The 15,987-nt window shown below is 37.5% G+C and overlaps 1 protein-coding gene across 1 annotated transcript; it reads left to right on the forward strand.

Annotated features, from left to right (window-relative positions):
• Positions 1–8,692: 8,692 nt before the first annotated feature.
• LOC132546148 (uncharacterized) lies at positions 8,693–15,919 on the forward strand. The gene is made up of 5 exons (XM_060209852.1): positions 8,693–9,004; positions 9,899–9,976; positions 12,718–12,801; positions 13,179–13,530; positions 15,762–15,919. Exons 1-5 carry the CDS (start codon positions 8,693–8,695, stop codon positions 15,917–15,919), a joined length of 984 nt encoding a protein of 327 aa, XP_060065835.1.
• Positions 15,920–15,987: the final 68 nt, after the last annotated feature.

The raw sequence follows: 15,987 nt of genomic DNA on the forward strand, positions 1-15,987 counted from the left end.
TTCTCAAATAGATTGTGCTGCTTTAGCGACACGTACTTTTTTGTAAACTTTTGATATTTATGAAACAAAAGCACGTTTAAGCTATTTACAACTGAAATACCACATCATATTATATACCAAATTCTGCCCGAAATATCGAAATATGAAGAAACTCAAATGGAATTAAAAATCTGAGGAATTTTCCGATAGACTTATGTAAGTTTTACAACTCTTCAACTTAATGCATCAGTATTTTTGCTCATTTTTTTTACGAAAATGAGATTCACTTCTCACTGGTCGACAAATGAATTAAAATGGCTTCGGCAAGGCCAGTGCCAAGTCAAGGTTACAGCAAAGAGGCACAGGTAGATAAAATTGAATAACAACAATAGAAAGGACTTCAATGACTTCACAGCTCAGTGAACAAACACAAAAGGTAATGTAAAAGAAGTTACCACTGGGCATAGCACTTTATCTTTATTAGACGTACTTGTCAACCTCGGAACACCCCAAGTTCCCAGCTTAATTCAGCCACTAGGATCCGAAGCTTTCCCATTCCCTGTGCATCTTTATAACTATACAGTTAGACATACTGTATGCCCATTTGACAGAAAGTTCTCAGAAAATACGTCCGAACACAGCGCTCTAGTGCCGATTACATAAAATATAGGTATGCATTTATACAATGGACGAATCGCAGTTTCCGGTGCAAGATGCATGGTGGACCGTTTTACTTGGTGTTTGTTTACTTTCCAGATACAGGTGCCTTTGGTTTGTACAACTGAGACACCACCATATGCAATATATGTTGTAGATGTATATCACTTCCAGCCCGAAACATGATAATAAAGAAAAAATCAATTTCAAGATAGCTTTCGAAAGGAAGATACATTTCCCGATTGATCATGTAATATTAGTGAGGAACGTATGATACAGTATTGTACGTCACGCCACTGGGCATAGAAACTTATCTTTGTGTACTAGACAGATTAACCACAATTTCGTATATGGAAATTAAAGAAATAGCCTAATAGTTTTCGACTTACCTCGACAATGCCATAAACAGCACGATGCTCTCCCAGCAGCTTGTGCTAAACATCTGATGGCTGCAGTTCTGTCTCTTGTGATTCCTAGTATCTGCAACATCCTCCATGAAGAGCGGGCGGAAAGACCTCTGCAGCCAACCTCCACTGGGAAGAGCCCAGCCTGCCATCCATTTCCCCTACACTTTCTCATAAACTCTTCACATTCGGTTTTCTTCCTTTCACGGGGTTCATCACAACCTCCTTCCTATGGTACCGTAAGCTCTCTTGCGTTAAGTATTTAAGTATGCTTTTCAACACGGCCTGGCGTAGCTTGTTCAGCACGACGTCGGGTCTCTGAATAGGAGTCTCAAAATCAATGGAAAAAATAATAATATCCTGATAGAGTAAACATATAACCTATCCTATACACATTCCATTAACCATTGATTACACCAAAATGGCATAACATTGTACTCATAAAAGCTATTTGTGTGGACAAACGTTGTCTTCTCCTTATTGGTCGGATCCATTTCGACTAGCCAATGGTCACTTTTTAAGGAAAAAGACATCACCAAATGTATCTAGTGATTCATCGATGCTTGGCAGTGGATGTGCGTCTTTCGGTATTGCATCATTTAAGCACACAGAAACGCACAGAACCGTATTTTTTAGTCCCAAGCACAACCATTGGTAGGCGAAAGTCTTCGCGGAGTGTTTCACTTGGACAACATTTCCAATGTCTATCTAATGTCGTTATATTTTCCTTGATATGTATTTGCCTTTGCAATGATGTTTAGATATGATAGAAGTGTAATTTCCTCATGTTCTGTTGTTGTTCGGGTGTCACGCTTTCCTCACATCTGTCTAAAAGTGTCTATAGACTCACATGAATACTGTCTTGTACATAGATCTACCCTGTTTTCGTCGTTGGATTTGTCAAGTTGTGTTTTGAATAGAGTAACCTCTTCACATGTTGCTGCCCATGGACCATTGTAGATGGATTGTGGTTAATTAGACAGGTTGATTAGACGTAATAGAATTCTGTCTTGCTTCGATGTACCGAAGACATTGTGACTTGTACACTAATTCCTCTCCGAGCATTGTTACAGTGTTGTTTCAAGATATTCTCCAGTCTGCACACACTGTTTGAAACATCTGTTGCCACAACCGTTCCACCTTCCCGTGAAATAACAAGATTTCCTGATAAACTGATCCCGAAAAGAGAACCCATCATGCCTTCTCTCTCGCATTTCTACTTTTAACCTTGAAAATTGAGAAAACGCGTTCTTATACCAACTTGACATTTGTGAGTATGTAGAAAATCGTAGCCAAGTACAGCAGGAGCATCAATATCGGTTACGAGGATCCGACTCCGGACAGTTGTTTTTGTGTTTTTGGCAATGAGCTGAATTAGTGTTCAACACTTGGCTAAGTTGTCATTCGAAACGTTGTCCGTTTCCAGTGATCACTCAAAACACCCATGTACTACCAAAAATCGATCTAAATGTTTTTAAATTAACATACTATATATACGGTATATATATTTTGTTCTCTTGATCAAAAGTCATTCTTTGAATTTTGATGAACATGACACTGCTCATATAATTAATCACCTTGTCTATGGCCTCTCAAAACACAAAAATAAATTGACCTACTTTAATGTATATGTATCGTCCAATAATACATTTCAATAAAGAGTAAAAGGCCTTCAAAAAATTTAAGACTCCGAAAATGCTAGAGTTCTACAAAACCTAAATTCAAGGTAGGAATATATGAGGAGAAACGATAATGGGAGCAGACTAGGCATATTTTCACTTGGGTTCCTTACCCTTGGTTCAGGTCGTTCTCCGTGTTATCCAGCCATACCCGCAAATGAAAAGCGTTCCCTTCTCTCACTTGCGTAAAGATATCGTCCATGTCTGTATTAAGATGTCTTTTTGTAGTGGTTAAAACTTCTGGCTGTTACAGTTCTATGCTTTTTTACCACCAGAGACATATACATACGTCTCTGGTACCAAACACCGTCGTCGATGATACTAGATTAGAAACGTTCACATAAATTTTTTTTCAGTTCATCATTACAACTATACAGTTACATATACTGTATGCTCATTTGAAAACGTTGCACTAGATCGAAAGTTCTACGAATACCTTTGCGAACACAGGTCTTCCACATTAAATGTATCATTGAAATCCATTCAAACTTCATATACAAATGGGCGAATACCCATTTCCGGTACAAATTCATATGTGAGGGGGTGGGGAATTTACATTGTATTTCTCGTATTTGTTTACGTACAACTAAAATATCACCATATAGAACAATTTTTAGATATAAATCACTTCCATCCCGAAACATGCAAACATGGGAAAATCAATTGTAAAAAGATAGCATTCGAAAGGAAGATACATTTCCCGATTGATCATGTAATATTAGTGAGGAACGTATGATACAGTATTGTACGTCACGCCACTGGGCATAGAAACTTATCTTTGTGTACTAGACAGATTAACCACAATTTCGTACATGGAAATCAAAGAAATAGCCTAATAGTTTTCGACTTACCTCGACAATACCATAAACAGCACGATGCTCTCCCAGCAGCTTGTGCTAAACATCTGATGGCTGCAGTTCTGTCTCTTGTGATTCCTAGTATCTGCAACATCCTCCATGAAGAGCGGGCGGAAAGACCTCTGCAGCCAACCTCCACTGGGAAGAGCCCAGCCTGCCATCCATTTCCCCTACACTTTCTCATAAACTCTTCACATTCGATCTTCTTCCTTTCACGGGGTTCATCACAACCTCCTTCCTATGGTACCGTAAGCTCTCTTGCGTTAAGTATTTAAGTATGCTTTTCAACATGGCCTGGCGTAGCTTGTTCAGCACGACGTCGGGTCTCTGAATAGGAGTCTCAAAATCAATAGAAAAAATAATAATGTCCTGATAGAGTAAGCATATAACCTATCCTATACACATTCCATTAACCATTGATTATACCAAAATGGCATAACATTGTACTCATAAAAGCTATTTGTGTGGACAAACGTTGTCTTCTCCTTATTGGTCGAATCCATTTCGACTAGCCAATAGTCACTTTTTAAGGAAAAAGACACCACCAAATGCATCTAGTGATTCATCGATGCTTGGCAGTGGATATGCGTCTTTCGGTATTGCATCATTTAAGCACACAGAAACGTACAGAACCGTATTTTTTAGTCCCAAGTACAAGCATTGAAGTGTAAGGACTTTGTGAGGGTTGAGTAATCTTATTTTTTATTCATTTTCTTGACCTCATTAACTGATATTCTTCCCTCCTGATCCTGAGTCAATGATGATTGTATATCTGGTTCTTAATACTGGGTTTACTGAACAATCAACTCTGAAATGGCATCCATGTTTCCAACTGCTTTTATTACCTTCCATCAGAAGAGATAACGCTCAGGGTCGTACCAAATACTCGTACTGGATTGAACCATATATCACACTCCTCCCTCTTCAAAATGTCAAGTTCAATATTCAAATTACACAAAATCTCTGTTAATTATTGCTAACCAGTCTTTGGTCTTCTGAACTAAAAGAAACGATAATTCAACATTCACTGCAAATACTGTAATTACAAGAGATCTCAATCACAAGCACTTATCACTGTCAATGATATGACTAACAGCCAACGAATAAGTTCAACTTTTGCGTGGGCTGACGGTTCCTTGGTGGATTGCGACTAACGACCGGACTGGCGCTCGAGAATACGGGTGTCTGAATGTTACTCGTCGACGATTCCAGCTGAGGAGCTGGAAACGGTGCCACGACTGTTGAGGTGTCAGGTACAGAGATAGGCACCTTAGGTGTTTCAGGTTCCTTAGACGGTATTGGAGAACGCGAGAGTGTCTCTGGTAGTACCACGGGTGTATCCACTTGCGACTGGTTTGATCCGTAATTGGACACCACGGGTTAATCGTCAGGTAACAATTCCTCCCCTGACGCTACGATATGGTCGACATGGGTGTAGCGAATGTTTGGTCCTACCCGCACGAGATAAGTAAGAGGACCTAACTGTCTCACTATCATACCCGGAATCCACTTTTTCTGTCTACCACCGAAATTCCACACACGCACTCTCTCAGTGAGAATGTTCGAACCCGAACTCACCTTTTGTCATGTTGTCGTTTTTGCTCAGCCTGCTCCGTTGAACGCGTCTTCCAGTGTCAGGTTTCAACAACGAGAGCGGCGGTGTGCGTAGCTGTCGCTGAAGAAATAATTCAGCTGGCGATACACCAGTAGCAGCCTGTGAAGTAGATCGATACTTCAGTAAGAAGTTACTGAGCCTATGCTGAATTGTGTATTGTTCATCACCATCAAAAACCTGCTTTTGGAGTGCTTGTTTCAAGATCTGGACTGAGCGTTCCGCTGCTCCATTTGAAGCTGGGTGATAGGGCGTTACTAGGGTATGCTTGACCCCGTTCCGTTTCAGGAACTGTTCAAACTGTGTGGACGCAAACTGGGGGCCATTATCAGAAAAAAAAACTTTTTAAGGTAGGCCATAAGAACTGAAGAGTGAACGCAGGACTTCGATAGTCCTCTCAGAAGTAGTGGTTGCCATATGAGTCACCTCAACCCACTTAGAGTGACTGTCCACAACCACAAGAAAGTTTCTCTTGTCTTTCTCCGCAAAGTCTACGTGGACACGCTGCCACACTCGAGTAGGCCATGACCAGGAGTAAAGGGGTGCCACCGGGGGCATTTTCCTTGTAGCCTGCCACGCATTACAGGCACTGACCACCGCTTCGATGTCTTTATCCAGACCAGGCCACCACAAATAACTCCGGGCTAGAGATTTCATCCTGCTCATTCAAACATGCTGTTCATGTAGTTTGGCAAGAATACGCTCTCGATAGGCTGGTGGGATGATTACGCGCAAACCCCACAGCACACAACCCTGCTCAGTAGACAGTTCGTTCCTGCGCTGATGAAATGGTTGCAGGTCGCGATCTGACACATTATTAGGTCAACCTCGCAGCGTATAGTCAAGTACCTTAGACAGTACTACATCCTGTCTCCTCCCCTTCGCGACGTCTTCAGATGTCACTGGTAAGTCATCCATCTGAGTGAAGTAGTATACCTCCAATTCCTCGGACTTCCCATCACTTTTGACAGGCAACCGCGAAAACGCGTCTGCATTGGCATGATGTGCGGTCCTCCGATACTCAATATCGTATTGATAGGCTGACAATATAAGAGCCCATCGCTGCATCCTAGCATACCATATATCACAATGATGGTGAATGATATATACGTTGATAAACCAGTCAAAACGCATAATGTTGCTGGACGTATGAGATATATCCAATGATTCGTCATCTTAATATCACATAAATAGCTAGCAAAGCGCATAGCAAGTACATTGTCTCACTGCTGCAGTCACGCTGGCTGCAGTCGTCCCGTGACGTCATGGGGATAGGATATAAAGATTCTAAGACCGTGGATGTCATCGGAACTTTCTAAGTTGGCGGATGAAAGGAAGAAAACAAGGACTCGGGTTTTATCTGATTATCATAAATATTGTATTGTTCTGCAGACAAAACGACCGTAGTTGTTTAAACTTCCTAAATAACTACTGTTGGATTGTGATACTGATATCCCCTCTTCCCTCTTAAAATTGTCTGTTAGAAGCAACAGAACGTAAAAAAGTACCCTTCACAGTTCGCTCCACTTATCATTGCTATATTTCTAGAATGATACAACTACATTATATTCATTCTATTGTATCGTGAGACATTTTAACTTCATTCTGCTGTTGAAGAAGACAATTATCGTAATTTTGCTGCAATAATGATACATATCAGTCATTATATACCCCTGTTGTACGTACAGGTAGTTGTATTCTACAATAAATTCCGTGCCAGAGAGTAGGCAGGTCGCGTGCGCCAGCCACTACCAGAGGTACGCCAGAAATCTGAGTGACAATAATTGTAAACAGAATACAAAATCGTATTCCGCACAGCTTTAGTTTTGACCTCATGTTTTAAAGATAGTACATATATATACATGTATTTTGGTAGCCATATATCTACACACGAGCACATTTGTTTCTTATCTAATAGAACAGTTCGGGATTTTGGCATTGTCGTTAGATACATGGCCGTCTAGGCATTTACGGCGTATTGTTTATAGAACAATGGATGATATGCAGATAGGGCGCCGTGTTCATACACACCACATGTAATACGGGTATGTGTTGTTCATACTCTCGTGAACACTGCCGTCGTTAATTAATGTTCAAATCCTGATCCAGTCTTCGTGGAGCACATCATTCTTCTGGTACGTATTTCATCACAATTTTATTTTATCTTAAATATCTTCACAAGTAATCAGTGGCCCTAAAGTATGGGTCAGTATTTTAGAAATTACAGTATATACGTACCTATATTTATGTGTCGATTGTTCGAAATTGTATGAAGCACAAGTAGGTTTTTTTAAATTTCTAAATATCTTGGGACATCGTTCAACTAATCACATGATTAAATAAACAAACCTTACATTAAAACCTCAGCTTTTAACCTTTCGCAAAAGTTTACATGTATAATCACGATTAGGTGTTCGGCTTCTGGATTGACAACTATACAGCCAATTAATGACAGAAGACGTCGCCTCGTCCAGATTAAATTTGGTCTCAAATACATTATATATCTGATCATTAAAGGATCTCCCTATTGTGGGTGGAGAGTTTAATCCGATTTTACATTTGATCCAAATCTAGATAACATGTCAAGTTTAACAAGACACCGTACCGAGATTTAAATTTGATAAATTATGACTGTACATTCCAGGTAACAGGTGCGGATATATATGTAAGAGACGACACATTTTGGAAATCAATACTACTGTGTAGGGTTCGACGGATAACACAACTTCAGCTTTATTTTTCTCTACTTCCATTCATTTGGACCATTGTGATGGGAATCTTTGGTGCTCGGACAGCTGATAGATGACCGCAGCTGATAATATATGAGCAAGTAAGACGCTATATTGTAGCTGAAGAAATGAATTTTACTCGAAACAAAAAATTATCTAATTCTATCCAAACCGAAAATATGCCAATGATATTCAGTTTTTTATTCAAATTCATGCTGGATATAAACTGCTCAAATATCGAAATATACGTATTTTACGAGGTTGTTTTATATTGATCGAAGAAGATAAGATTTGGGTTTTAACACTTGTGTGTATATGTATATGTATTTGTTTGCCCTCATTAGCAGATGCTCATTTTACGATTGTAATCTGAGAGCGATACCTCACTATATAGTCGACACAACAAAGGAGTTATTCACAGAATAGATGTTTCATGTCTATGGGCGTATTCAGTCCAGCTACATTTATTGTGTTAAACTATCGACTTCGTAAATAACGGAAGCTGAATTTGACAACCAATGAAGAAGTGTGCTCAATTGAAAATTCTACTTTAACATAATGCATTCTTCTTATTTCAATAAAATCAAATTTTACACTGATGTTATCTATTTTTCTATCGGTATGAATTCATCAACTACCAGAAGGTGTATAAGATCTAGAAACACAAGTTTTTCTCTTCCTTCCAGAGGTGATCTAGTGTTAAGTTTAAACATAAAAACTGGAGAAAATTTTCAAATCAAACGCCCAGGGAGTTGGTAACCTGTCCGACACCCTCATGCGTGATGTCCGTCCCTCAGTGTCTGTAACGGAAGGAAAAACACAGGACCTACCTGTCACATTCGCGGATATTCCGAGACTGAATGGTCCTAGTGCTGGCGGCAGGGTGTCCATTATTGATGGCCGATTATCTGCTTTGGAAAATGCCGCAAGCATGCGACCTGGGATCTTAGCACGTGACAACAGGTCACGGCTGTCCACGCACACGAGAGATGTAAAGTCAAGGGCGTCTGTTGTCACGAGGGATGTAAAATCACGTGCGTCGTCCGGTGGCCGACATCGGGACAACAGTGCAGGTTTCTTTAGAAAGGTTTGTGACAAAACAAAGTCAAGAAAACAATTTATGTTATGTAATTGTTACTGAACTGAATCAGGATTATCATACAGAAAATTTGACAAGATATAACCATTATTGTGTATCCGTATTTACAGCATTAGTACAGTAAATTGCTAGAACAAGCTTAGATTTCTTTGAGAAGAATAAACAAAAAGATACAAATAGACACAAAGACTCGTCAATACTGACACAGTTTGGATAATGGACACTTTTTGTTCAATCATCAACCAAAAGAAAGTCTATATCGATTATTTATACGAATAACAACACATTTAGAAAACCAACTTTGTACGAAACTTAAACCTGCTTAACTATGAATAAGTTGTCAAATGAATACTCTTGTCAACACGCTGGAGGACTTACGGTATTACAAACTGTTTTTCAGATGAAAGTTTCAGACCACATATGCACTTTGAAGTAATCGTAGCAAAGACATAACACCATTGGTTGCCTGTCATATGTACATATGTACATAGCATATGAAAACTTGGGCCCTAGTTACCGATGATATGTTGACGCATTATAAAGTTGTAACAGTTTCGAATAGTAAATCACACAGGGTTTGATAAACGTGTGTACTTATTTACTTGTTTTAATGTGTGAGGTGCACTTGGTATTATTGAATTACAGGGATCTACAGGTACTAAAAAGTCTTATATTATCCGCACATACTTAAACAGACTGTAGAAGGGTTATCAATATTTGGTACTTCTTCGCTTTCAATAATTGTTTGATTCATCTTGTCATCAAAATATAACGCCTTCAAATTTTACAAAAAATGTGTTGATTTTAAAACGACATAATAAAATATTATGATTAGTTTAATTCCCATCACCTTATAACGCCACGGTGTATTATTGTTTTCAGGGTCGCACGGATCTTTCCTCGGCAAGTAGAGAGCTGTTGAGGAAACGACTGTTTACTACGGCTGAACACATGAGAAAGGTAGAGTTAAGTGACAATTCAGAATCGGTCTGACAGAAATAAGTATGCTTATATATCCGAACATTTTATATGTTTTGCGTAAACAAACATTATTCCAGTTACAACAAAAATATGGTCGTTAAAAACTATAGAACATTCAAGCCTTTATATGAATAATTGTATTATAAATGACAAATATGTTATTGATGTTTGGATTTTTCTATCACATGCTGTTCCGGCACTTGAATGTGTTTTTCAAATAGCACAGTTTAAACAATTTGATATATATAGTCTCATCGGACTCATGACTCCTTAGTATCAACATCTGACGAAAAGAAAGATAGATCTACATTGTTTGTTCGTTTTTCTCATTTGCAAATTGATTTCAGGAGGAACCCACACCAAAGAAAAGAACGGTAACATTTGACCCGAATATCAAAGTTCGTAGCTAGTTAAACCTAAATCTTAAGCCAAGCTTCATGGTTTTATATGGTGCACACGGCCTATCTATATAACCAGTCTAGAATACGTGTTGGTGAAGGTCTGGGATGGAGTTGTGTAATGTAAAGGTGCTGGTTTTTCTCTTATTCTTTGCTGCAATATCCCGTTAAAAATGAAGAGACATCTCACTCTGGGAAACAGTAAAGGGACCGCCCCCTAATCCAGTGGAAAAATAAAACTAGCATATAATCAAATTGTCATATGCTGTGTATTCACGTTTTCGTTTTAAGACAGTTTGTCGATTGGTATGAAACGCAAGTAGCCCTATTCTTTATCTTAACATGTAGGATGGGGTAAAAATCAGGACGTTATTGTAAATACATTCAACACGAAGGGTGCGGTATCTTTAGTTATAGAAGAATAATTTGTCTCCAATGCGGTTGTCATCGTTCACCATGTTATGTTAATAATATCAACTATTTCCGAAAGTGGGACGTATCAGGCCTCGAATTTAACATTTTTTGCCACTTGCTGAAAACAGCAAGTGCCTTAAATTTGTACTTGCTAACATGACTTTTTACTTGCTATTATCGCAAATCTCCATGTTCAAATAATGTCTTTTGTTTTGTGATTTATAATGTATTACCTTGCTTCATCCAATATATATCAACATTATAGAAGAACTGCTTTGTCCCAATATTTACACTTTGAAAATCAAAATAATTTAATTCTGTGAAATGTTATAAATAGACAGACACTCACAGTTTGCATCTGTTGAACCCACTTGCTGAAAAAAGCAAGTCATTATTTTTTCTACTTGCAATTCTTGGATTTCTACGTGAAAATAGCCAGTAAAAAGCCTTAAATTCGAGGCCTGCGTATAATTGTTGTTTAGAAGTATATTCAGGCCATATACATTGTAGATAGACAAGATGCAATATATATGTTCTTTGCTACAATTTGTAATTGGCTCAAGTGTGATGTGATGGTGACATGGAAAAACACTTCTTTGATATTGAGTGTAAATTATGTGAGTTACTTTAGGAAGAACAGGTGGTATCTAAGATGGTTATAGATATATAAACTTGAATGCCCTTGCGGCTGATTCTGGTAAACAAACATAAACCCTTTTCCCTCATAATGTATGGCAGTTGTAAATGTGTTTCTTCAATGGTCAGTGAATCTTACTCTAAAATCAAGCTAAATTGATTTCATTTAGATTCCCGGTCTGATTTTATTTCAGAAATTGCTTTCCGTTTCAAAATACTGAATGCTTAACAGCGAACATAAGTATTAAACCTTTTGTCATACTTTGGATTGTTTAGTTCAGAAGCATTGCTTGGGTTCACTTGCATAATTCACATTTGCTGGGAATTTGTCTTATGTTTAGGTGTGCTATATTTATCACAGTATAAATGAATGTACATAAATTTGTTTATTCTTCATTCATTACGCTTTAAATCAATAAAAAAATTAAATCAAGACACATTGTCTGCAGATGTTCCTATGGATTTACTTAAAACATCCGTGTATTACGACCATTTATGCACTTACACAGCGACCATGATTCATAACTCATCGGTACATGAATGGTGCGTTAACAAAATTCATCTTTCAGTTATTATAAGTAAATCAATACACCACGTGAGATGAGATATACATTTACAAGAAAAGTGTATGAGAAAGATCTTTCGGGGACAAATTATTTGGACATACATTTGACATAAAACAAGTTTCTATTCGGCACTGAAAATAAAATACAAAAACCCGAGTTTATCGCCGAATATAGTAACAAAACAAAACAATGAAAATATACAAACGACATGAATGCATTATTTAATGATAAACAATCTGGATTTCTGTGTTTCTCATTTCTGAATGATATAGCAAATGGTTAATATGTTGTTATTGTTATTAAACAATTTGGAATACAAGTGACCTAAATTTGCATATTTATCAAATTGAGTTTGGATTGGTTTCTGTGTTTTCATTTCTGAATGATATAGCAAATGGTTAATATGTTGTTATTGTTATTAAACAATTTGGAATACAAGTGACCTAAATTTGCATATTTATCAAATTGAGTTTGGATTGGATTTCTGTGTTTTCATTTCTGAATGATATAGCAAATGGTTAATATGTTGTTATTGTTATTAAACAATTTGGAATACAAGTGACCTAAATTTGCATATTTATCAAATTGAGTTTGGATTGGATTTCTGTGTTTTCATTTCTGAATGATATAGCAAATGGTTAATATGTTATTATATGTTATTATTTACCATCTCTTTGAAGCCTCATAATCATTCATTTCCTTTCAGGGCCAGAGAGTGAAGAGGGGTCAGGTAACAGATTTCATTTTCGACGGCATTCCGGGTCTAGGATTGGAAAAAGGCACTGGACAGGTAACTTATTCGAATGAAGAATAACTTTCCAATTTATGAGTCAATTGTGAAGATTAATGCACGTGTAAAGATTCTATCGCAAAATACTCGGCTATTAACATCAGCTAGAAAGTGCGAAAACAGATAACTGGATTTTCGCTAACTGACATATTGATGTATTTTGCACCCAGCAGGCTATAGATTACCTGTGAATCATCAAAGTTAGGAATTTAGTTTTCTCTTCTCTGTAACTTCTGTATGACTTACCGTTTCACTTTCAAGTCCGTCAGTTTAGGCCGCGGTGCTAAATGCACCACCACGCGAAGGCAAGTGAATTCTGTTCTGCCATTAAACCACTGTCAGTATATTCCCCAATCACAAAAACTCTTATATTCCAGTTGGGTCATTTGTTCACTGCCTTAAGACCTCGACCCGAGACTATTAAGAACTGGCCGGATGACGTTCTGTCCCAGCGGTTTTACTCCTCCCACGATCAACGTCATGCCATTCCAAAATCCCTCGGCAGACTTTGCAAATCATCAAAGGGCCAGAGTGACGTCATGTCTCGATCCGGGTTCAGTGTAACCACCGGAAGGACTGGAGAGACTGTCGCCAGCGCCACCTCGTGTCGTGCTGTAACGAGTGCCACGTCATCAATATCAGATTATCCGACAGAAAAAAAGATGCCGCAACTTCTTGAAGAATTTTACACGGATAAAAAGTATTTGGACAAGTTTGTTGAATACACAGGTAAATTGCACTTCAGAAGGAATCGTCCACCCGTAAGACTTGTATTGCTACAATTAAAGATGGCTGCCTTATGAGAGGGATCTCAGCATCCCCGCGAAAGTAACTGGCTAATCAGATGACCGATGGCCCTCTGATCCAAGGGACAGAACTCTTAGTTATTTTTGGCAAGAAAATCAAGGGAAATAACTCTTATAATTCTTTAACAGAAAAATAACTCATATATCTATTTAACAAAAAATTAAACAATAAAAGTATCTTGTTTAGTGTTTCCGATACATAAATTACGCTAATGTCTTAGCTGCCTTTTATGTATCTGCACACTACGACAAGAAACGACACAACAATGAATATGAATGAAAAGGCCACCATTACAGAGAGGGTGATTTTGTATTTATTTATGAAATTAAAAACATGTCTTAAAGTTACATAAATCATAAAATGAACAAAAGATTATTTTTCAGTAGTTATAATAAAAAGCCAATGTGAGGTTAAAAACCACCGCCACAAAGACATAACAAAATGTCTTCCCCACAAAGCCGACTTGTGAATAATAACGTTGTGGAAATGAAAGGCTGGAAACCCATACAAAAATACACATGCTGCATAGTTATCTATTGATTGAATATACACATTAGCAACAAACAAAAACATTGAACCTGGCCCAAGCATATTGATTAAGTCCATGGTCCGTCCACCCGTAAGACTTTTTTATCATCATTATCTCTTGAGAAGTACGGAAGGAATCTTTCTCAAATATCATATATAGGTTTCCCTTGGTTCCATGTTGTGCTATTTTGATTTTGGGACTGATCAGAAAATAAAACTTGCTGACAGGCGGCCATCTCAAATGCTGACAAAAACAGTTGTCGTTTTTCTAGTGGATGGTTCAGAGTTCGTAAAAAGGTTCACCTTGGTCCCTAATTGTGTCCGTTTGATTTTTGGATTGATCAGAAAAAACACAAAAAACTGACAGGCGACCATCTTGGATTTTGACATTGAAGGTTGGTCACCGTTTTTTCTTGGATATTTTTTTTTTAATTTCATATGTTAGTTCCTCTTCTTGGTTTCTAATGCTGTCCTTTTTATTCTGAATTGATAATGTAAAACAATGACTTTGGGTGGCCATCTTGAGTTTTGACCATGATAGAATTACTTATTACATATTCCTTCGTTGTGCATATTTGATTTTGCGAGTGATAAAATAATAACATGGCCGACAGGCGATCATCTTTAATGCGACACTTAAAGATTATTTTCACTATTTCTTCGGACAAATTTCCAATTTTCATATGAATAAGAGCAAGAGCAAAGAATATCAAGGCGTCAAGTTCCTTCTTGGATCTCTTGTTATTTATCATATAACACTAATGCAATAATTTCTCATAGCTACTCATGAGTTTTCATATTATGTGATCATTTTCCTGAGAAGAAAAATTATGAAAATGAGGTTGAAGAAGAAGAGCCGTTACTATCCAATATATTTTTTAATAATCTCTCTTTTTGATATACACGATAAGGAACTCTTGATAGGTTCTATAACGAGTCACATTCAAGATCAATTTATACCTTTGTCAGAATTTTTAACATCATCTTGCAAAATATCAAGTAATTGCGATGAGGAATGCATTCCTCTTTTCTTTGCAATTTCACAGTCAAAATGAGTTTTCAATATTGTTTATGTAATTTGACAGAGAAAAAACAATGGAATTAATTTGCAATATAAAAGGATGAAAGTGGAGAATGGTTAAATTTTGCGACCACAGTTTTTTGTGATATTACAACATAGATATCCTATTTAGTATTATATTTAGTGTATGTGTCCTGTGTAGTTGTCATTGTTACACATGGGCCGGTCATCATTTTGAAACATGCTTTTACTCTTCTGCTATGTTTTTTATGATGCTCATGTATATACATCTCCTAAATGTTTCGCCCATATTCATATTAAACTTCGTTTTTCTATGGATCTTTATATAATAAACCCATCTTCGTCTTCACAAACATATACATCTGGTCTTCATCACAGTGTTCAATGGAATTAAACAATATAAAATGTATAAAATGATTGCAATTTGATTTCTCTTCAGTGAATAAATTTCAGTATATGTCTTCTTAATTGGTATTAGCATGATTAATTTGCTTTACCTCCAGATCAGTAAATGATTAACTAAATATAAATGCTCAGAATGAATGTCACTATTGTAAACAGTGAATTTTGTTTACTATTTCAGGACGCGGATCTGACGAGAGAATATATGCCGAGAGAGGGCGTACTTTTCTGAATAACAGAGCGAGCTATTGGGCAAAACGAGGGGGATTGCCCAACCGACCTCCTGCAACTAACCTGGGGCTCCGCCTGGCCAGGGAACGCAGTACAACGGTCTTTTGACAAAAACTGCAATAAGACAATACTAGTAGTTAGCTACTTCTGTTGTATCGACGTCAATTGACCAAGTA

This window comes from Ylistrum balloti, unplaced genomic scaffold (assembly GCF_031769215.1).
Source record: "Ylistrum balloti isolate Yb309-2 unplaced genomic scaffold, AGI_CSIRO_Ybal_v1 Utg369876, whole genome shotgun sequence".
NCBI classification, from domain to species: domain Eukaryota; kingdom Metazoa; phylum Mollusca; class Bivalvia; order Pectinida; family Pectinidae; genus Ylistrum; species Ylistrum balloti.